Below are 23998 nucleotides of genomic sequence, written 5' to 3'. Positions count from 1 at the left end.
TCCCTGCAACTCAGGGCTCCCAGGCCTGGAGGGTGGTCCTTGTCCTCTGTGCCAGGCTGCTCTCTTGCCTGCAGCGGGCTTCAGGGGGGGCGTCGCTGTCCCCTGGAACAGAGCTCTGCTTTGCAGGGCTTCTGGGGCCTCTGGTTCAGCCCTGTCGGCTGGCTCAGTAGCCTGATCACCATCTGTCTCTCTGGACTCAACCTTTTGCTATGGGTCGGAGGCCTGGGCTGCCTCATGCAGCACCAGGCTTGGTCCGCTCCCGGACCCTCCGTGCAGCACCTCCTGCACCGAGCTCCCAGCTTCGTTCTGGGGGTTGAGGACCTGAGCTGCCCAAGCACTCCAAAGGTCCTACTCATGCACCAGCCTGTGCACCATGTCTCTGGCCACACGCCAGAGGTTGCAGACCTGAGCCGCCTCACGCAGCTCCCAGGGTCTGGACACCGTGTGCCATGCCGCACACTAAGAGCCTAGCTGCTGGAGCCATCTGCCATTCCCCACTGATGGAAGTCTTCAGGGGCACTTCTGAGCTATTGTTTTGCCCTGCTGAGCAGCTTTCCTCAGCTCTTCTAAGCCTCGCTCTTTTCTCTCCTGGATGTGCTCCCCTTGTGCTGGGCACGCAGCTCCTTTTATACTCTCCAGGGCTCCGCCCCTGAAGTCTTCTGGACCTGAGTGTTGCAGTCTTCAATCAGGTCTAGGGTGGAGGGTGTGGGGGGAGACTCCTCTCCCCCTCTCCTCAGGAAAGGCGCATGACTGAACTCCTCTTGCTGCCTCCTGATTGGGGGATGAGCTCCACCAATCAAAACAGCAAGATTTCAAGCCTGGGACTCACCCCAAGCTCCAAAAGGCAAGCCTGCTACATATGAAAAAATCAGTACAGTCGGCCCTGTCGGCTGGCTTAGTAGCCTGATCACCGTCTGGCTCTCTGGACTCAACCTTACAGTTACGGTGGCCAAAAACTGGAACCAGCTCCCCAGGGAAGTGGCTCTCGCCCCTACCTTGGGCAAATTCAAGAGGAGGTTGGATGATCACCTGTCTGGGGTCTTGTGATCCCAGCATTCATTCCTGCCTGTGGCAGGGGGTCAGGCTAGATGATCTGTTCAGTTCCCTCCTGACCCTAGCTACTATGAAACTACTAATCTGGGTAGGTCATGTTAGTATCAACATGGAACTATGAATTCTTAGATTCACATTTACTTCATATCCAGTTTTTATACCAATGGAATTATGGGACTATTCATATTAGTTTAACCCAGATGTTCTCACCTTATTAGACTCATGGAACCCTCCCATTAGACTCAAGGTACCCAGAGGTGTTTAGCAGAAAAACAGTGTTGCCTGCCTCACTGCTGAAGGCAGCAATGTAGCCAAGAACAACCACAACAGTGGCTATTTTTGTGTCCCCCTCTCCCCACTAAACATGGCACCAGGGACTATTGCCCCAGGTTACTCCCCCTCAGTTATACTACTAAAGGCACCCCTTGGAAAATACCAGTTCTTAGATTTCCCTCATTTTTTTTACTACAGAAAAGTAAATAGCCCAGCCAAGACAGGTGACAAGCAAAAGAAGTACCCAAGTAAGAGACAGGGGCCCGGATCGGCCTGAGATTTAGTGGGGGGGAAGGGGAGGCAGGTGGTGCACACACCCTCAGGAGGCCTTAAATGCCTCTACACTAATGTTCATAGTATGGGGAACAAGCAGGAGGAATTTGCCCTCCTGTAGTTAACACAAACCCAGACATAGTGGGGCTCACTGAAACTTGGTGGGATGTAATGCACAACTTGGCAGTAAACATCAAGGGGTATAGGCTGTAGAGGTGGGATAGAAAGGGAAGGAAAGCTGGGGGTGTGGCGCTCTACGTCCAAGAGCAATACACATCCTCAACAAACAGCACGGGGTCAGAGGAGGGGCAGGCTGAAGTGCTCTGGGTCAGAATACAAGAGGGCTGAGGGGAAAGGGACTTAACAGTGGAGGTTTACTACAGGCCACCCAACCAGGGGGAAGAGCTGGACTGGGAATTCTCAGGTCAGTTCGCAGAGGCAGTTAAGTGAAGGGGCGTGGTCATCATGGGGGACCTAAACTATCCAGGTCTGACTGCTCACATAGGTTCCTAGCCGAGTTACAGGACCTCCACCTAACCCAGGAGGTACACAGTCCCACCAAGGGAAATGCCTTGCTGGACCTGGTCCTGGCCATGGGAGATGACCTGGTAAGGGGACTGTGGGTTCTTGACCACCTGGGCAATAGTGATCATCACCTGCTGGAATTCACCATCCAGTGTTGGGTGCCAAAGGCCTGCAGCAAGGCAGTAGCCCTGGACTTCAGGAGGGCGGAAGGGCAGATTTCAATGAAGTAAGGAGACTAGTCAGGGAGGCACTGAGGTCCCGGAGGGGAGGGGAGGGGAGGGGAGTTGGGAGTCCAAGAAGAATGGTCGTTTCTTAAGAAGACTATCCTCCAAGCCCAAAGGGTGACAGTCCCAACACGGATCAAAGTGGGCAAGAGTGCTCAAAAGCCCCCATAGCTCACCAAAAGCATCCAGGAATGTCTCAAAGCTAAAAAGGAGGTGTACAGCCAATGGAAGGGAGGGGCCATTCACCAAGGAAGATTATAACTTTATTACTCCAGATTGTAGGAGGGCTGTTAGGAAGGCTAAGGCAGAGACGGAACTGGGACTAGTGACCCGGATCAAAGATAACAAGAAGTCCTTTTTAAAATACATAGCGGGTAAAAAGAAGGTACCAGGTAACATGGGGTCTCCGCAGGAAACACCTGGAAATCTGGTGATTGCACCAGATGACAAAGCTAACCTCTTTAACAAATTCTTTGCCTCCATTTTTCTGAGCAGGGACCAGGACATCCCCCCTACCGGGATCCAGGATGGACCCAGGGGAGGCACAGCCAGGCCCAGGGTCAGTGAGGACCTAGTTGCGGAACTTCTGGTGGGTCTAGATGTGTTCAAATCAGCAGGTGCTGATGATCTCCACCCCAGAGTGCTGAGGGAATTGGCAGAGGTCACTGTGGGACCCCTGGCATGGCTTTACGAGCACTCATGGTGCTCTGGTGAGGTGCCAGAGGACTGGAAAAGAGCCAGTGTGGTCTCTATTTTCAAAAAAGGGAGGAAGGAGGACCCAGAAAACTATAGGCCCATTAGTCTTACCTCAGTCCTGAGAAAGCTCTTTGAGAAAATTATCCAGGAGCACATCTGCGAGGGACCAGCAGGGGGATCACACTTAGGGGCAATCAACATGGGTTCATTAGAGGCTGGTCCTGTCAGACCAACCAGTTTGCCTTCTACAACCAGGTCACAAAATCCTTGGATGCAGGTGTTGTGGTGGACTTAATCTTTCTGGACTTTAGGAAGGCCTTCAACACTGTCTCTCACCCCAGTCTCATTAAAAACTTAGGCGACTATGGTGTCGATGACTATAGTCAGATGGGTCGCAAATTGGCTGGAGGGCCACACCCAGAGAGTGGTGGCGGATGGGTCATTTTTGACCTGGAGGGATGTGGGCAGTGAGGTTTCCCAGAGCTCGGTCATCGGGCCCTGCACTGCTCAACATTTTCATCAGTGACTTGGATGAGGGGGTGAAAAGCACCCTGTTCAAATTCACGGATGACACGAAGATGTGGGGAGACGTGGGCACACTAGAACGGAGGAACAGGGTACAACTAGATCTGGACAGGTTACAGGGGTGGGCAGATGAGAACAGGATGGGTTTCAGTACGGACAGGTGCAAGGTGATGCACCTGGGGAGGAAGAACCAGCACCATACCTACAGCCTGGGGAACTCCCTTCTTGTCAGCATAGGGGCAGAAAAGGATCTTGGAGTCATTATTGATGCCAAAATGAACATGGGCCACCAATGTGAGAACACAGTCAGGAAGGCTAACCACATCTTGTCATCCATCCACAGATACATCATAAGCAGGTCCAAGGAGGTGATCCTCCCCATCTATGCAACACTGGTCAGGCCACAGTTGGAGTACTGCATCCAGTTCTGAGTGCCGTACTTCAGGAGGGATGTGGGCAGCTTAGAAAGGGTCCAGAGGAGGGCCACTTGCATGATCAGGGGCAACAGGACAGGCCCTACAAGAAGAGGCTATGGGACCTGAACCTGTTTAGCCTCCACAAGAGAAGGTTGAAAGGGGATTTGTTGGCCATCTATAAACTTGCCAATGGGGACCAGCAGGCAATGGGAGAGTCCCTGTTCCACCAAGCACTAGTGGGAGTAACAAGGAATAACGGCCACAAGTTGACTGAGAGTAGGTTCAGACTAGACATAAGGAGGTGCTACTTCACAGTCATGGTGGCTAGGATCTGGAACCAACTTCCAAGCGAAGTGGTACTGGCTCCTACCCCGGGGGTCTTCAAAAGGAGGCTAGATAATCACCTTACTGGGGTCGTTTGACCCTAATACTCTTTCCTGCCATGGCAGGGGGTCGGGCTTGATGATCTACTAAAGTCCCTTCCGACCCTACCAACTATGAAACTATGAAATAGGGAAAATTCCTCTGTTGCAAAGGACTCAGAAAAACCATAACAGGCCAAAACATTTTGGACACTACACATTCTTTCATTTTTTTAAATCTCTAGGTTTATTTTGTAAATAATGTGTAGGTGTGCACCCCAGGGAACCCTTAAAAGGATCTGACAGCATTCCAGGATGCCATGGCACCCTCTTTGACAATCACTGGTTTAACCAGACCAGAACCAATTTAAAAACAGAAATTAGATATTTTGAAAAGTTATTTAATCTTCAAAGAATAGCAATTCACCTCAAAATTATTCTGACTTAGTCATAGCCAGCATTTACAACTTATACAAGTCCTAAAACATATTACACCGTTATAATTTTTAAGATATCATAATTGCTTTGGAACTGCATTAAAATTGAAGTTTTATGTAATCTGTACTCAAATGTTAAAAACATATTATTTTTAGTTTATAAGACTATTAAAAAGTCATTAATTCTCTTGACCCATGCCTGACCACCCAAAAAACCTGTGCCATTTTTGGTCCCACTTCTTTGAAACATACAGGGTTTGCTGCTGTAACTTCTTTCTCCAGGGGAAAACATTTTCTTCTTAATTAATATTAAGTTTAGTTTAGGATAATGGGTTTCTCCAGCCGTAACACTATGAATTAGTTACTGATGATTTAATATAATTTCTAGAAAGCTAAACTTGTACTTCAAATACAAATTATACATTTCAGTCACTTAAAGGGTTTCAATTCAGGCATGTCTTTTTGTGAGAAGCACCTTAGCTTAACATAAAGTCATCACCTGACTCTCTCTCTAATATGTATATAACACCAAAAAATCTCTAGTGGTGTACCCCTACAGCGTGTGTGTGTGTGTATATATATTGTGGGGGGGCACTGATAGAGATTTTTTGGGCTGATACCAATGGCTGATTTTTAATCAGCCATATCGGCTTATACCAATTCGATTGCAGATATGCAGCTGGGCAGCTTGGAGAGCAGCATCCAGCTGGTAAGTCTGTTGTGAGGGAAAGGACAAGGGGGAAGAGAAGGTCATGGCGGGGCAGATTGAGCCCTCTGTGGTGAGGGAGGGAGCAGGGCTGGGGGAGGGGTAGGGGCTACACAGCTAGGGCAGAGGTGTGAGTGGCTTATCTGGGAGGGGGGTGGTTCCCGCCACTACACACACCCCAGGAGGGCATGAGAGTCATGTGCCCCTGGATCTGTGTGCGGGGTGAGGGCAGGCTGCCAATGCAGACTGGGGTAGCACCAGGCTCTTCCTGGCAGGGAGCTGGGCCAGGCTGTGCTCGGGGCTGGTGGTGGTGGTGTTGGGAGGGGGACTACAGGGAAGGGCTGCAGCCACCCCAAAATTCACCATAGCCCTCCTCCCAGCACTGCTGCTGCCCGCCCCAAGTGCAGCCCAGCCCAACCCCCTGCTAGGAAGACCCCAGAGCCACGCCAGCCCCAGCCCACAGCGGCAGCCCACCCTCGCCCCCTGTGCAGATCCAGGGGTACATGCCCCCCATGCCCATCCAGGGTGCATGCAGCGGTGGGAGCTGCCAGCCCCTCCCTGTGCCCCTCAGATGAGCCACTTGTGATTCCATTGTGTGCCCTGCCCAGGCTGTGTAGCACCTGCCCCTGCCCCGTCCCCACTCCCTTCCTCACTGCTGGGGCCTTGATCTGTCGTTCCCCCCCACCAGACTTACCAGCCAGACCCAGCTGCTCTCTACACTGTTGGGCTGCACTCCTGGCTGCCTGTGTGCTGCACTGTGGCTGTGTCCATGCACGGGGCTGTGCTATGGATTGTTTCTTGAGCTAAAGAGCTCTTTCAGTTGATTCCCTCAAGATGTTTTTAGTTTCTATTTTTACATTAAAATAGTTAATCTGCCTTCCACTAGTGCTGAAGAGAAACCACTTGGTGGAATTGGAGAAAATCATGGCACATGTATAGAAAAATAATTACTCCTCCTAAAATTATCCAAATGCTAAATAACTTGGAGTCCTGTTTACACAGAACTAGCAGAACCAGTCATACCAAATAGTTATGACAGCGCTGCAAAGATGTTTATAGGCTTCCAGGCTTGAATCATAAAGAAAGCCACTAATAAAAACAGGCAACTCCTTAAAGATACCCAGGAATGCATTAGACAAGAAACAAAGACACAAGTGAAAACCTAATTTGGGAAGTGCTTCAAAGTACTTTTTCCTTGGACTGTTCCCCAGTACAACAAGACTAGAGCTACAGGAGAAAGGAGGAAAGTGGGAAGAGCTACAGGAGAAAGGAGATAGAAAAAAAGCTTGGCAATCATCCATAAAGACCCTGAAGTTAATTTAAGATATATGGAAGCTTTGGCTACAGCATGGACTTCCATTGAACAGTGAACTTCAGATGCTTTTAAAAAAAAAGTCAGGATTCCACAATAAATGAAGACAGACAGACAGTCATCTGCTGACAGAACAGGTTCAAGGGTAATCGTGGATCCCTAAGGGAAATATCCAGCTTATCACATCTAGAATCCTCTATACCATTATTCATATTTTAATTCCATTTTATTTCTGTTTTTTCATCACATGACTGTATTGAATCTGGGCAGTATTTTGTGACGTACTAGCTGACCATCTTTATTATTGCATAGTCTCTCTATGCAGAAAGGCAAACAGAAACAAACATGAGAACCCTGTTCTTAACTGAGGGACTGGGACAGGGAGTTCAATTTTAATACTGGTTGAGCAGAGCCATGCCAAGGCAGACTTGGCACATTGGGTCAAAGGTTGTATCACAAGCTTCAGAAGCAATACCAATCAACATTAGACCAGCACGAAGTTTGGGGTATGTTAGCCAGAGCACGATGCCCGACGCCTTTCTCCGGCTTAATTAAAGCAAACAGTCTCCCAGTTCATTTGAGAAACCTTCCTCAATGCCAACGTCTTACATATGTTCTTTTAATCAGGAAGGTTTTCTATTTTAGCAGTAACCATGATGAACAGAAATGAGAGAGCAGAAAAAAAAGTGGAGATTTAGATGGAAGGGATGGGAATTGCTCATCATCAAAGAATATTCAGATCAAGCCCAAAAAGAGAAAGACAACATGAGCTATCTCAAAAATGTGCACTCCTTTATATGGGGGCAGTGCCATCTCCTTTTAGACCCAACATGTTACATTCCTTAATATGCTTTGTTTGATTAAAAGGTATTTACTCAGAGTGCCACTCTAATCCCCTTCCCCTGTCCAATCTGCTTCTTTTTCTTTTCCTTGCCCAATCTGCTGCTCTTCTTTCTGCTTCCTTACCTTATCTGCTGCTCTGGACCCCAATTCTCTCCCCAATCTGCTGTATGCCACACACAGCAGCTGCCTGTATCACTTGTGGCACATGCCGCAGGTTGGCCACCCCAATCTAGGAGAGAGCTCCGTCTCCACTCCTGGGCTGTGATTTCTCATATAGATAAAATAGCTTATGCTTAGATCTGTGTTACTAGAGTTAGATTGCTACCAGTACCTGAACTAGGTAATTCCAGGTTAACTCAGATGTCCTTACACTTTGCTGCAGTCAATTCTGTGCCTACAGTTTACACCTCCCCTTGCTGCACATCTTGAGAAGGATGATAGTCTGCCTATAAAGAGATCTATCAAGCAAAAAAAAAAAAAAAAATCACGTGGGTCCAGGACACCAACAAGAGGACATATCTTGAACAATAAAAAATTAGGGAACCATGTCCCTCTCATTTCCATTTGTGCGTTTTGCTTATCGACAGGGATGCAGGAGTGAGGCTAGGGGGAAGGGGCAAGGAGAGCGTTTTCTATATCAGGGAAGGGGCAGGGGGAGGAGGCTCTAAAGAGAGGTAAAGAGAAAAGAGGGTTGCCAAATTTATACCTACCTGGAGGGAAAGACTGCTGATGTACACAAAGAAAAGGACAGAGATATTAACATTCTAACAAGTCTCTAAAAACAACGAATGCTGGATGAGCTAGAACGTGTTAGCTTAACGTTCACGGTGCTTTTAATGTGTTTGAAAATGCAGGAGCAACAGCACATGCCCAGCACATGCCCACTTTTGAGGGAGGTCACTCAGGCCTGTCCCAAAGTTATCTGCATTCCCCATAAATTTGGCAACCCCTTTTTCTCTTTGTGTCTCCTCCTCCTGCCTCTTCCCAGATACAGAAAACACTCTCTTTGCCCCTTCCCCTGTTACAGGAAACCCACTCTTTGTCACTTCCCTGACTACAGAAAACCCTCTTTCTGTGAGGCCTGTCACAGTGTCTGACCAAGTCACTCTGCTTGCAAAAGCAGAGGGGCACGCTGATGCCACCCTGACCAGACTTCTGCCTTTCTGGGGCTGGTGAAATCTGGGGGACAGCTTCTTTCTGGAGCACTTCTTCCCCTCAAGGCAGTGGCGGATATTCCCCATTCCCACACCATCTGCCTTCTGCAGGTGCCAAGGCCCTACTGAGCCTATTCAGAGGCACAGGGAGAGGAGCTGAACGCTCTGTTCCAGTCCCTTAATTCAGCACCGGGTTCTGCATTTCTTTTGTCTGCATAGAAAGCCTCTGCCTTAATAAAGATGGTCAGCTAGTACTTCACAAAATACCACAACCTGGCTTCTTTTGCCAGGGTTTTCATTTGAGGTCCCTGTCACGGACTTCCCTGGCATCCCAGAGGCCCTGCAGGACTATCTTCCGATTTGGGGGTGTCTCTCGTCCCCTCCTTGTGCCACAGCCGGGGGCCGCCTGGCAGGAGGGAAGGCGGCCGGACGGGCAGGAAGTCCTCCGCGGCCGCGTTTCCTGCGCCCTGCCCCGTCCCGCTGTCAGCCTGCCCGGTGACTCGCTTCCTTCTGGAGACAGGAACTGGGAGGAGTGGGGCCGGGGCAGCAGCCGCCCGCCCCTGCCCCCTCTCTAGTTCCTTGGGTACGGGGTGGGGGAAGCCGCGGCAGCCGAGCGCATCTCGCCCAGCCGACATGCCCGCCGTCGACAAGCTCCTGCTGGAAGAGGCTTTGCAAGACAGCCCGCAGGTACCGGCCGCCCCCGGGCCCGTCCCCGTCCCCGTGCAGCGAACGTTCGGCTCCGCTCTCCATTGTGACGTACCTGGCAGCCCTCTGCTACCTACTGTGACGTACCAGTGACGCACAGAGGAGCCCCTTCGCTTGGCAGGCCTGCGCGGGGGGGGGAACCTGGGGCTTGGTCCGTAGTGCCCGCAGAGTGATTGGCACCAAGCAGGGGCTAGGGCTGGGGGCCTGCAGCGCCCCCCCCCCCCCCCGCAGCTGCGGGCGTGATGGGGGTGCTTTGCTCCCATGGGAGGTGTCTTAGAAGTAGGCTGCTGCAACTGCCCCCAGGTTTCTGACCAGTCCAGGCTCAGGTGTCCAGGTTCTTCTGGGTTAATTTTTATGTAATACACCCCATCTGGTTTTTTTGCATAGGAATGCTGTCTTTGAACCTATACCTGAAAACCAAAGGCAGGGGGTGTACTAGGAAATGCTCATGGGCATTGGCGGGGTGAGGAGGGTGTAGGCCCCCCTCAAAAGCCTGATGGGAGGATGCAGGGCAGGTGGACCCAGGGGGCGGGTTGGTGACTGCTGGGCACTGGGAGCAAGGTGCCCTCTCTCCTTCGCTGTCAAACAACCTTCCTGTTGTGTCTGGGCTTGTGAGCGTGCTGGCTGCCACAGGAGGAAGGGCTTATGAGACCTGCCAGGTGCTGTTGTGTGCAGAGCTGGATGGTGCTCGAGCTGCAGGGGCACACTGCCAGCCTGCTATTGATATCTCAAACTCATCTGACCGGTATGGTCAGAGACCGCAGCGGGGTTTGCAAATCTGAGGCAGAATACAGCATGTTGTAAAACTGACACTGGGGTGGGGGAAGGTGGGGGCCGGTGCTGGCTTATGCTTCTTTCCCATATCCAAGGTAGGGCATGTTGTGCTGCATGGCCTGTATTGACTCTTTCAGTGGTAGAGTTGATCTGATAAAAATAAGGTTGCCAAACAGCCCTTGACAATGATCTCCCATCTAGGACACCTGCAATTGGCACTGCATGCCTACTAGGAAAAGTGAACCATGGGCCCTAGGAAGGCTCCTTAATGGAGGGGAGAGGAAAGTGGAGAGGGGGAGATCCAAGAGCTGGAAGAAAAAAGGGACAAAGCCAGAGGGCAGGGCAGGGAGAGCTGGGTGAGAAAGGGGAATGGTCGGTTGGTGGGAAGGGAGAAATGGGGAAGGCTTTTGAGAGAGCAGAGGAGCATGCAGCTGGAGATGAGAGAACAGGAACTCCATCGAGGGGTGGAGGGGAAGAGAAGGGAAAGTGGCATTGTGGGGCAGAAAGAAGGGAGCACAGGGGTGAGTGGGAATTAGGAGTGGAGCCAAGGTCCAAATATGTGGTAAGGAGAAGCTTTACTAGGATGTACCTGCTAAACTGCATTTACCTTCACCCCACCCAGCAACCCTCCAAATCATCTTGTCTTGGAATGAGGTTACACCTGAATTATCATCCTGGGAGGAGGAGTGAAATTGGCCTGCCTTCTTCCTATGGGGAGCATCACGCCCTTTACTGAACTAGTTCAGCATTATTATTGATAGTACTTAGCATTTATGGGGTTAACATCTCCAGAACTCAGTGCAAACATTCATTTTGAAAAACTTTATACTCATAATAAACAAACAAGCTATTTTGCCTGCTCAGTCAGCATCTTACGGCAATGGTTGGAAATACTGGAAAAGTAAAAAAGTTGTATACATACCTACACATGACCAGATTTTTGAAATCATTTATTGTTCTAATTCTGTAGGTTTTTGGAACACACATTTCTGTGTTCCAGAGATGTTTAATTCATACATTAAATATAGTTTTCATGTAGTAACTTTTGAGGGCTTGATTCTCCACTGGCAGTAATTATCATCATCATTATCATTATTACTGTTGTAAATAATAATAATGTGGTGTACTAGGAGGCACTGTGATGTATCAGTATTTCATTATACTAGGTTCTGTACAGCCTTAAAACAAAAAGACAGCTCCTGTCTGGAAGAGCGTATGTTATCATTTAGCCTAGTGCAAAGTGGGCCCCATTCTCTGTCGCACTGTACTGTGTTAGTCACTATCACCAGTCCAAAAGGAGAATAAAATGAATATGAAAGCACTTTCTTTTGGATAGCATAAAAGACAGCGGAGAATTAGGCCTAAATTATTTATCAGCTTCAAAAAAGCTCTCTCTCTTTCTCTTTCTCATGTTTAATAGAAATACAATATTAGATCTTGATTTGTTGTCCAGCACAGTATAAAAAGAGTCCAGAATGAATGTGTTCTGTTTAAAGTTGTTAATGGCAAATAAGGAGGTAAATTCAAATAGATAGCCATGCTGAAAAGCAATGGAATTCCTTACATGAAGGCAGGATTTAGCTTGACATTTCCAACAGCAAGAGTGGTAGTAGTATGATTGATGATGCCTGAAAAAATGTTAAACACTTATGTTTGGATTACTGGTTCATTTCTGCAGCATAATCTGCTCTTGAAGAAATTATCATAACAGCAATAACTAAAAATATAAACATACATACATATTTAGCAATATTGGTTTCAAACAGTGTTTTAAAAAGAAACATATAATACGAGTTTTCAACAATAACATCTCATACTACTGGAACCATTTATAGGCTTTATTATTTGTTAATAAAGTGGTAATACCGAAAACAAGACTTTTTTAAAATGGTTGCACAAAGATAAGTATCAAAATCCATATTTTGGTATCTCGCTAAGGAAAACTAGTATTTTCCATAGAGCTTATGGGAAATCCAGTAGGGTTTAGGCATCAAACTAATTTGTTCCTCTGAAAAAAAAATCTTTATGTGCACAAATATACACTCAGGAACCTACCTTAAAGCACCCATCATTTAAAATCTTGGTCTGTGAATTTTCTTGCTTGTTTCTTTCACATGATTCCCTTGCTTCATTCTGTAATCCTCCGTTATTTATCCCGTCCCTCAGAACCAGTCTTTTGTCACGGTATAGTGTAAGGTTATTAAAAAGTTAGATGAGGGAAGGATGGATTTTTGGTAATGGAAGTGTTAAAATGATCAAACTATTGCTACTGATTGTGACTGCTAAAATCCAGACTTTTTGCAAACTAACAAGTTTTTAAATAATTAAAATTCAGAATAGGGGCCGAACTCTAGTCACTCAGAACGTGGCATTCCCATTGACTGGGAGTTCTGGGCAGGATCAGGCTATGTTTAGTACCTGTAATAACAGGTGCTACTACACACATCTTTTATGAGGCGCTAAAGCACAGTAGACTAATTCTACTGCACATTAGCATGGCTTTCTCAGTAGACTCACCCTTCTCTCCCTTTTTGATTTATAGGTGGTATTTTAAGAAAAGGAGCTCTGTAGCAGTAAAGCTCCTTTTGTCCTAGGATGTTCTGAGTCCTTTCCAAAAATGAAGCATCCCCCACACTGTGTCTAGGATATTATGCCCTTTTAGTACATCAGGAAACTGAAGTGTTTAGAGGCTGATTTACTTAGAAGGGAGCCAGAGCAGCAATGCAAAATCTAGAGCAGATCTCAAGTCCAGATTCCCACTCATCTGCTTTAACCACTACACAGCATTCCTTTGCACCTTAGATATAAACTTCTCAGCACAGATGAAAGGAACTCTTTGTCTTACCCTGAAGGCTCTTAGGTGAGTGGTTTAAAGCTCTTAGAATGAATATAAACTCTTTGCTGGGAAATCTGCAAAAAAGGCCAGAACAAAGGCACATCTTCCCAAAAGTGACACTTCTGACTATTTCCTTGAGACTCTAAGATAAACTACTCTGATTAGCACCCAGAAGGCACGTCTACACATTCATTTATGCACAGGAGTTACTGCACATTTAGTTTAGTACTTGCTTAATGAAGTGCAAACTAAATGCACAGTAACTACATTTACTGCACAGTAGCACTGGCAAACATTTTTTTGGTGACGCTTACTGCGCACTAGCGTATGAGCGTGGTTTTTGCCTGGCATGTTACTGTGCAGTGTTATTAGGCTATTGTGCATTAAGCATCTTGTGTAGATGCACCCAGATTGGATTTCCCAGACTTAAGACTGTTGAGAATACCAGCATACATGGTGACTTTGTTCAAGGGACACTATTTTAGTGACAGCCTCACACTTCATTTCCTTTTTCTTATCCTGTCCTGGTCCAGGAAATTTAGTTGTCTGACCCAGTCTGGGGACTTGTTTTTCCCCAACCCACAAAACAAGGCAGCAGCATTTCTATTGTCCCTGGCCTGTTTCAGTGAAATTGCCAAGTGGCTGTATTTGTCCAAAATAATACAAATTATTCTTTCCCTCTCTGCTCATTTGCTCACAAGAATGAAATAGTAGAGCAGAGTGAAGAAAGTGCACTATCTGTGAGGCCCTGGCTTAGCCCAAGCCTCCTGAAATAGAATAATGGAAGATAATGAATGAAAAACACCTCTTTTAATAAGATTGCTTATGATGGTAGAGCTAGTGATAATGTTTGATCAGGAGTCCTTGGCTTGAGTTTGATTACTGTAATCACCAAGTAGATTTTCAGGATTTTTTAAATGTCTGACTGTGTTGGAAGAAGGATATGCTAGTTAGAGCAAGAACTTGGTAGTCACTCTATTAAGTACTTGTCACTTCACTTTTGTGCCCTAGTTTACTCATCACATTAGCATGTTCAAGTGAGATTTTTTTTTTAGATCATTGGACAGAAAGAGCCTTATATATATTTTAAAAATGTTACTGTTTGGTTTGTTTTTCTGCAGTTTCTTTAATAAAACGTTTGATTTTTTGTGGGGGGAGGGGGTTTGGTACTGTATTTCCATTTGGGAATAATACTTTTGCTTTTTGTTCTTTTATTAAAGACTCGCTCCTTGCTTAGCGTGTTTGAAGAAGATGCAGGAACCCTTACAGAATATACAAACCAGTTGCTTCAAGCAATGCAGCGGGTCTATGGGGCCCAGGTAATCTTTCATTTGTGTTGATTTTGTTTGATGGGGGGAGGGGGTAGAAGGTAAGCTCTTATCACACTTCTGATAGATAGTTTTATTTCTAAGGGTGCTGACTACCTGCACTTCACTTTGACTTGTGTGGGAGTTGGTTCACTTTGGCGAGGTGGGAATGGCCGGTGGGGGTGGAGAATGGGAATCAGACTTTTTAATGTTGAGCACTCTTTCTTAATTTGCTGTTTTGCTACCTCTTCAGAAAAAGAGTCTTTAAAAATAGGCTTTCAAAAATAAGAGCCATGGTATCTTCTTACCCTTATATATAGGGCGATACCAACATTTTCACTCTTGGTAGCTTATATGTACATACATATAGTAAAATGGTTAATTAATACCTACATCCTTGTGAAAATGGGCCTTGGACAGGTAAGTCAGTTCAGTGCTTTTGAAAATACTAGGCTAAGTCCCATGGACTTAAGACTTAGTGCCTATGAGTCAGACTTTCCAAAATATGTGGAGACCTAAAAAAGTAGATAGGTGCCTAGTGATATAGTCAAAAGCACCTAGGTAGGATAGGCACCCAATTCCCAATGCTATAAAATAAGAAAGCTCCTTTAATTCTTATAATCTGGTGAGGCAGATCATAGAGCACACAGAGGCCCTCAGATTGGGTGGCCTTTTGCTGGAAAATAGAATGATTGATTCCTGTCAATGCAAATCATTGTAGGCAGTGGATTTACACAGCTGTAAAGCCCAGTTTGGGGAAATGGAGAATCAAGCCCTTAGTATGTCCATTTGAAAGGACTGGTCTTTAAGGAGGCTGATTATCACAGCTTGAATGTAGAAGCTGCCCTTTTAGGGTCTAGTTGCCTACAACTGGGAAGACCAGTGTTAATGCTGTAGACTGTGTGTGGTCCTGTACAAAATAGGAGCTTGCAGGGCAACTCAGATATTTAAGAAGTAATACGATAGCCAGCTTAGTGGGCAGCTGAAGCAACATCAACTATTAAACAAAACAGGCTCAGGAGCCTTTGCAAAAGAACTGGGTTTTAAGAAAGACGAGGATAGACAGACGAGAAGAGAGAGTTAGCGCCAAACAGAGGGGAATGCTTGTATAGTGCGAGTCTGATTGTACAAAGGGAAGAGCTGTTAGGGGCAGGACAGGAATGGAAGACAAGTGCGTAAATGTCTTTCGGTTATTTGAATTGAACAAATGCTAAGAAGATGCCAAACACACACTGGGTGTTCCTCCCATTTCCTGATGCCCAAATTGGTTTTTTAGGAAGCAGTAGTTCTGGCCTGCAACTTGTAAGAATTGCTGTCACTGGCGAGATGCTTTTCTTTGCTCAGCTTTTCTCTTCCTTCCCTATTTCCTGTCTTTTCCACTTCTCCCCATAGCCTTTGATATTTCCCCTTTCTTCTTCCTGCACTCTTCATTCTCCTTTTTATGGTTTGCCATGCTCCTGAATCTCCAGCTCTATTTCCCTTTTTTTTTCTGAGCTACTTCCTCCTCAAACACTTCTTGGATTTGCTGTTTATTGCATTTATTGTTCTGGGCTTAAGTGCTCACTGTTGGTACTTGGGCACCTGACCTGAAACAAATCAAAGACGATTTTCTGTTTACAAAAGGTTGGTATATTATTTTACAGGTGGAGGTGTGGTAAAGAAATAACTAAATTTATAGATACAAGATTTATAAAGAGAGACTTGGCTGGGGAGAAAATCTATATGGAAAAATAATATATTGTAGCTGATAATTGGAAAGCTGCATAGAGCAACTGACATTGTTGAAAGTAATGGGAATCAGGCTTTGAAAATGTCAGCCTAGGCTTTTAAAGAGACACTTTTAAAAAAACCTCACAATATAGTGCCCTTTCTGTCCAACTTGACCTTTTCCTCTTAAGCTACAGACCTCATGTTGCAAAAATTAGTACTGGTCATTTCCCTAGATGTGGAAGGGAAATGCTAAGTTGCAAGAAAATGTATTTTAATTACAAAGAACATGATGTTAAAAGAGCAGGTCATGAACTGCTAGCATGTAGTAGCTTCTATCAGTAATAACTCTGGAAGAATTCATAATAAAAGATGAATGTATAATTATAAATAGTCCAAATAATAAAATGCATAATCTTTATTGCAAACTGTTTTTCACATTCACATGTTAAAACCACATGTCTTTCTGCTGTTTCATTAGGATGTGCCACACCAGTGGCCTACCAGGAAATGCTAGCAGTCCTGTTACATTTGAAAAAGGAATGTGATCTAGTAGAATGAGCAGAAAAGTAGGGAGGCTTATGGTCCTAAGGTCTGATCCTGCTTTTTCCACTCAGTTATCTTAGGCAAGTCACTTCCACTCTCTGTTTTAGTTTTCTGGGCTGAATCTCCTTATCTACTTTCCAGTAATGTTTGCACAGCTATAAATAAGGATTGAGCTCTCGAACTTGGAAATCAAAAGATTAACCTATCCTGGGTGTCTCCAACCCTAGGGAGTAGGTTCTTCAAAATCGTGAGACTGCTCTAGCAATCCCGAGAGCTATTTAAAATAAGACATCTAAGTTTCTTTTTACCAGAATTCTGAAATTTGAGTCTTCTGGGTGCACCTGAGGCATAAGATATGCTCCAGAATTTTATGGGGAAATTACATTAAAGTACATTAAAAAAAAAAAAGAAAAGGAAAGCTGAGATTTTCATGTGTTGACTTATTTGTAGGAGTTAGAGCTTTAATAAAGCATGAAATCATAGAAGACTCGTGGTTCAGTCACAAGCATTGGCCATGCTGAATGGGCGCAATGCTAAGACTCATGTAGAGCTCCACATAAAGATAGTTCTGTAGTCACATTAGTGCACAAAACACTCATTTAAGTGGCAGCTGCCAGTCACGGTGTATCCATAGAGTTACCAGAGATTGTCTGAATGGCATGCAAGGAGAAGTATTTCCATGATGCAAATATTTTTAATTTAGGTAGCAGCTTTGTAAAAAGTGGAACAGTGTTTGTCTTCAGTTATTTTAACTACAGAATTATAACTGTATACTGTGGCAGGGCCCCTGATTATCAGAACTGTATAAGGCACCAGAAATGCCTGTTACGTCAACCACAAGTCCAGAAATCATACATCTGGCCACTCAGTATCAAATAGATTGATATACCACAGTGTATATCAACAACAGTGTTGTCTTTATTTGCTTTTCTCCACACATCCTCGTCACATGGATCACATTTTCAAGCTTTCATCTGCAACCATAAGGGCAAAGATTTGCTTTTTAAGTTGCTTTTCTCATAGAGCCAGTTGGCTACAGAGGAGACTTTCTGTAAACTAGAACTGGCATAGCTGATTTTATGAAGCAGCACCTACATTTATATTACCATGTTAATTGCAAGTTTGCATCACTTACAGGAGAGGTGCTCTGCCTGACATTCTCCACCTGTTATTAACATGAGTAAACAGTGGATGATGAATAGCATATTGCCTAAGACATGGGACTCCATTTAAATGCAGCTAGGGAGCTTTAGAAATTGTCACTCTTTAAGCTTATAGTCCAAGTACTCAGATTTCCAGATTCTGCTAACTGCATAGAACAGTAAGTGTACTAACCATCTTGCAGAGAGGTTTACAGGAAATTGTAAAGCTTGATTCCCTGCTAAACAAGAATCTTGCTGTAGCTTCTGCCACTGTCTTACAGCAAAACCTCAACTGTTGCCCTTTCTCGACCTATTAGATGATTCTTCGCTGAGCCGTTTATCATTTGTGAGGAACTGAATACATCATTCTGCATCAGCTACACAGGGAAAGTTAGCGAATAGCTTGATCCTCCAAGATGCTGAGCAGTCCCAATCTACTGGGATCTGAAGTGTCTCAGCACCTCCCTGCACTATTTTTTAAAATTTCTACAGCATTCTGGCTGTGAGCTTAAACCCTCAGACTTGTCGTATTTTCCAGATTGCTGATTACTTATTAACCAAGCTGTGAAAGACATGCATGTTAACTGAGCATGGTAATGAGATTGGATACCTTCATGTTCCCAGAGGGAGGACAGTCCATAAATCTCTTGTGGACAACTTCCCCCAGTGACTTATCTTTCCTCTCTTCATTTGTGAGCAGGTTAGCTATCCAAAACATGTACCAATTAAAACCTTATTCCACACCATTGCATACACAGCAACCTTTGTCTCCACACTGACAGGTGAAGCCATGGTGCATCTTTTCATGCTTGCTCATGTACAGTGTTAAAAACATTGGCTTTAGCCAGCACAGAAAAGTAGCTGAGAAATTTATCATGTGGCTTGGATGCAAAGAGAAGATGTATCTTTGCCATTCACAATAATTGTATAGCTCAGTTTCATCCTTAATATGACCTCGTACCTGGAACCTGGCAGACAATAATAAATATCCACTACTGAATAATTAGGGGTACCACACTCATTTAAACTATATCTGACATGGATGTTTTGACACCAGGATTTATTTAGAAAGAATAGGCTTTGATAAAATAATAGAAAAAATGGCTAGAAGGGGTCTCAAAGGCTAAGTACAGTCAGTCAAAAAGCCAGGGGCTGAATCATTTAAATCTTCACAGGTGAGTCTAAGCTGTATAGGTTGAACCAGTAAGCAAGTGAACAGACATTCTCTTTTGATTTTAGAAATGCAGCCATATATGCCTGCAGTGGCCCGGGCCAGTGGGGTGGGGGGTGCTAGAGCACATCTCCCTGATCAGCTGGAGCAGACAGTTTAGGCCAAACCTAGCCCACCCATCCTGTGAGGTGCGGTTTGCAGGGAAGGTGAAAAGCATCCTGGGATGCTTGGGGATTGGCACTTAACTTGAATCTGGAGGGGATCTGAGACAGAAGTTCAGTAAGCCGATTTAACGTAAATCAGTCAAGTCTCATTCTACTGGTTTATTTTAAACTGGTTTCAGCCATTTTGAAAGTGGTTTCTATGTAGTGAACTTCTGTTTTGTTACAGATTTGAACCAATGTTTGATCCCTTACACTGGTTTGTGTGCAATTTCTGTCCCTAGCCAAAAGGTCATTCATTACACTCATTGCTCAAGGCAGGTTCAGTGATGGACTACTTCAAAAATAGTCAGCATTGTTGGATTTTCATTATGAACTGAAGACAGCAAAATCCTACTCTTGCATGATCAGATTAATAGCCACATGCATAAAAGATAATGATAAAGAGCAAGCCCAAGCCAAAGTATATGATATTGATAGTTTGACACTAGATCCAAAGATTTGAGAATGGGAATTTTGCTACTGATCTAAACAGAAGCAGGATCTGGGCCGGAGTTGACCAAAATGTTGAAACAGATAATTCCTTGTATAACTCTTGACATATGTGTTTGATAGACATAGGTATTAGAGGCAAGTTATTATCTCCTTTGGTACATCCATGTAACCTGATGCTGGTAGATCTCTGCCAAGTTTTTTGTTACTACTCTGAGCACTTGTCAGATAAGTTTAAAAAAAATAATTGCAACAAGTCATCCTTGCTCATCATTGGTTAATTAGTACTTCTTACCAAGTCTTTCTTTTTGCTAATAAAGTTTTTTTGGGTTTTGTTGGTGATTTCTTCCCCCTCCCCCCCTTTAAAATATGCTAATGAAACTGCATTTTTCATGGTGGTAGTTTTACTGCCACACTGATTAATTTTTTTCATCACTTAAATTTACCAACTTGTCACATTTTGGGTAGGTTTTAGTTAAGAGTCTTTCATTACTAGCTCTCCCACTACAGAAGAGCTTGATTAACTCTGAAATTTCAGAAGGAGCTGTGGGATACTGTATGAGATTAATTTGAACAGCTGGATACATTTTTAATAGCTTTCATTTTGCTTTGCTCCACTATTTTCTATTTGATTTTTCTTGTGTTGTTTTATTATTTGATATTAAAAACACATTTATGTACAGATGTTTATAAATATATACACATAACATTGTTCTTCAGGTTAATTGGAACATTATTTTCAGCCTATTCAAGAGTAATAGAAATGTGTGTTGCCCTATTCCGTGGAATAGTGTGTGGAATTACATTAATAACTGCTAGAATGGATTCCCAGGGTTTAACAGATTTGGAACTGTGGGTAACACAAATACTAGCTTTTAAACCCTCCAGCTGATTAATGGTGGTGGCAACAGAGGGAGCAAACTAGAATCAAGAAGGAAAGCTGATAGAGAACAAATTAGAGGAGGATTAAGCCAAAATTTCTCAAATAAAGTTTCCTTAAGTAAGCCCTGTTGCCACCACATAAGCAAAACACTTAGCCTACTTTGTGTTCCTTATGTAATATGGTTGTATTTAAATTTGTCGGCTTAATTTGAATTGATTGCTAGTGTTTTCCATTTTCTTTTCTGGAAATGACATAATGAAAACTTCATTCCAGTAATAGGGCTACAGTCTGGCAGGTGTTGAGGAAGAATGTACCATTAGCAATCCCACAGGGACTTTACATACATGCTGCAAAAATAATGTACGTCATATCTTGACAGGGTGACAATGACCCTAGAACAGAGAGCCAGCCCCTGGCCAATGCACTATTAAACATATCACCTATTGGCTTATGTGGGATTTTAGTGGTGTGTAGGACATTTTTTGGCCTGGAGCCCAGAGGTAAATTTCATGCCCAGTTCTCTCTGTACTTGTTCTTTCTATTCCTACTTAGCACCCAAAAATCTGCTTAGAGTCAATATATGGCTGCTACTACCTGGTCAGAAATTTGATGCAGATTAACAATAGCATTGAACATTTGGTTATACTTTGTAACACCCCTTTGCACTCACAGCCTAGGGCAGGGGTGTCAAACTCATCTCACCCCATGAGCCGGATAAGTGTCCCAAAGCCAGTCTGCAGGCCAGACTGGGACCAACCTCCTGTGGAGCATCAGTGGCACTGGATCCAGTCCTGTACTGCATGCAGCATGTGCCAACCCCTGTGCACTCTGTGCTGGCCTTTTGTGGTGCATGTGCAGCTGGTCTAATCATGCTGTCTGCATGTAGCTCACACATGTCCTGGGGCTTGCTGTGCACACAGCCCACGAGGTTGGCAGGGGGTATGTGCTGCCCACAGCAATTTGTCATTGCACATTGTACAGGGAGTTTGGGATGGGATTTTCAACATGCAAGCTGCATGTGGTGCCCCAGTGAACTCACTGTGCTGCCTGCTGGGGCTGACATATGGGGTTGGCCCGGTGACCTGTGGGCCAGATCAAATGGCTCCATGGGCTGTATTTTTGATACTTGTGGCCTAGGAAAGACAATTCCAGGATGCTTGAAGAGGGCCAGAATTAGGACAGAATTAGTCAGCTTCTACCTTATCTCTGCATTGCAGCAATTCATAGTTGTACTGCTGGCCAAAATTTGGCTCTTCATCTTTTTATGGCTGAGCACTTTTGGCCCAACCACAGATTTGACAAGAGACTGCAGAAGAGGTACGGTTAATTGCAGCATATGAGACTGGTATGGAGGCCCCTGTGAAGACTATGACTCTTAAAATCTCTGGCTTAGGTTCTCTCTCATGCTAAAAATCTGCTTATATAAGCAGGGAATGCCTCTGGCAAGCTAGTCTTGGCTCCCCTGTTCTAAGGGTGCATTTGCTTCTGCCTGGTCCATTGACATGAATTAGGACAATGGAGAGGTTCCTCTTGGCTTATGCAGACTACCTATGGTTTTGTGTTTTTTTCAAAAGGAAAACTGTAGTCTGTGTGTGCACGTATTGTGTGCGCGCACACACACACCACACAAAGCTATGGACTTCAGAATCAAATTAAATAGCTGAGGACTATTACTCCCTTATACAGGAAGAAAAGGGATACAGCCAGGGTGAATGTCTTGGGCACAGTTTTTCAGTGCGACTCCAATCTGATGCTATTGTAGCCAGTGCAGAAGATTAAAGCCTCCCTCTTTTCACTATTCTAATAAAGTAATGCTGAAAACCTGTGACCATTATTTGACAATGTTTGACTGCTCAAATCCCCAACCCTAGATTTAATCTGCTTCTTTAACAGAGAACAGAAGTTGCTGCCTCTCCTACTCCTGTCTTAGCCACTCCCATATAGGTATACAACATGTAAAGGAAAACACAGGGCAGTGGGAGAGGTTGGAAGTTGTTTCAGGCGGATCTCTCAGACTTACCTATTGGCGCCATCACCATACGGATAGAAACACGGGATTGAAGAGAACTTTAAACAGTATTCACGGTACCATTTCGTATTGACATCTCCTATTTATGGACAGCTTACATAGCCACAGTATGAGGTCAGAGCATCTTTCAGCCAAAATATTTCTATTTTTATTGTTGTTAGCCTGTAAATATTTGGATTCTAACTGTGCTGGGTGCCGTGCATAGGCAGAAGAGACAAAAATTAATTCCCTGTAGGTTTTTAGGCTAAATCCCTATGCCTAAAGAGCAGTAACTTAGAGAAGTCCTGGAGAATGGTCCAATTTTAAGTGCCATGTCTGGAAGTGTCTGCAACATGAGCCAGTCCAGAAACTGGTCATGGTGCCAAACTAATGGTGTTTTTACAATGTTGATTATTGTCGTCTACTGGTAATCTCAGCCAATACCAATAAACACAGTTGCTGCTTCATATTTGCCTTAGTCTAGTGTATATAAAACTGGTGATTCAATGACTTCACCAGTTGTTTAGCTTATATTGATGGATTCACCTGATTCAGGCCTTTTTTCCCAGTCCTCCTCACAGCTTTACCTATATATTCTGTTAGTTGGTTCCTCCTTTCTTTCCTACTAGTTGCAAACCTTCCCCAGTGATATATTGTGACATGTTTAGAAGCAACTGAATTCTGTACATGGGAAGGGGCTCATTGAGAGTAAGTTGTGGCTATTTCCACATGTTTAATTTTGTTTCATACTTTGTGTGTTTTATTGTTGGCCACTCAATCTTCTTTCAACAGGGTGGGGAGAGGAGGGGAAGAATAAAAATCTAACAAATACTTTCCTCCTAGGTACTTCATGTACCAGCAACACAGCTATTCTTCTATATTCTTAAAATTCATGTAAAAGTCAAGTTCATACATAACAGGTTGCCAGATTGGGACTTAATTTCATGAATGTAATAGTTCTACTGGCCACTGTCGGGCTACTTTGAGACCTGGTTTATACACAGTTGTATTCAGCTCTATCAGTCTGAAAACACTATAGTTATATTGGTACAACTGTCTCCTTGCTTAAGGTTGTACTAGTTTACCTATATAAATTAAAGCAAACCTTTATAAATTAAAGCAAAAAAATTAAATCCCTACAAAATGTGTGCCTAGAAAAGGCCTAATTCATACCAGCTGATTATTGTTCTGATGCAATGCTTTGGGACTACTTGCATACACAGATTGGGCACATGCTTGATGTATAGCAGAATTGAGGCCAGAGACTGTCTTTAGGCTATGTTCAGGCCCTAACACAGGACAGTCCTAGTTCTGCCTTTGGCCTCTCACTACTATCATAAATGCAAGGTTCTCCACCTTGGGAGGAAAAACCTGCAGCACCCTTATAGGCTTGGCAGTGCTACGTTGGTTAGCACTACAGAAGAAAGAGACTTGGGGGTCATCATTGACCACAAGATGAACATGAGC

General features: G+C 44.5%; 1 protein-coding gene across 1 annotated transcript in view; it reads left to right on the top strand.

The window, feature by feature from the left end:
* The first annotated feature begins 9311 nt into the window (after positions 1–9311).
* The window catches only part of APPL2 (adaptor protein, phosphotyrosine interacting with PH domain and leucine zipper 2), a 51460-nt gene continuing 36773 nt past the window's right edge, over positions 9312–23998 (top strand). Inside the window, exons 1-4 of the mRNA XM_019543898.1 lie at positions 9312–9486; positions 14335–14433; positions 15916–15946; positions 16040–16044. Coding sequence (XP_019399443.1) covers positions 9433–9486; positions 14335–14433; positions 15916–15946; positions 16040–16044 — 189 coding nt within the window. The 5' untranslated portion in view covers positions 9312–9432. The remainder of the gene's footprint in view (positions 9487–14334; positions 14434–15915; positions 15947–16039; positions 16045–23998) is intronic.

The sequence above is a fragment of the Crocodylus porosus genome, unplaced genomic scaffold, assembly GCF_001723895.1.
Source record: "Crocodylus porosus isolate Cpor-Errol unplaced genomic scaffold, CroPor_comp1, whole genome shotgun sequence".
NCBI lineage: Eukaryota > Metazoa > Chordata > Crocodylia > Crocodylidae > Crocodylus > Crocodylus porosus.
Note: the sequence above shows the minus strand (reverse complement) of the source record. Positions and strands in the feature narration are given on the sequence as shown.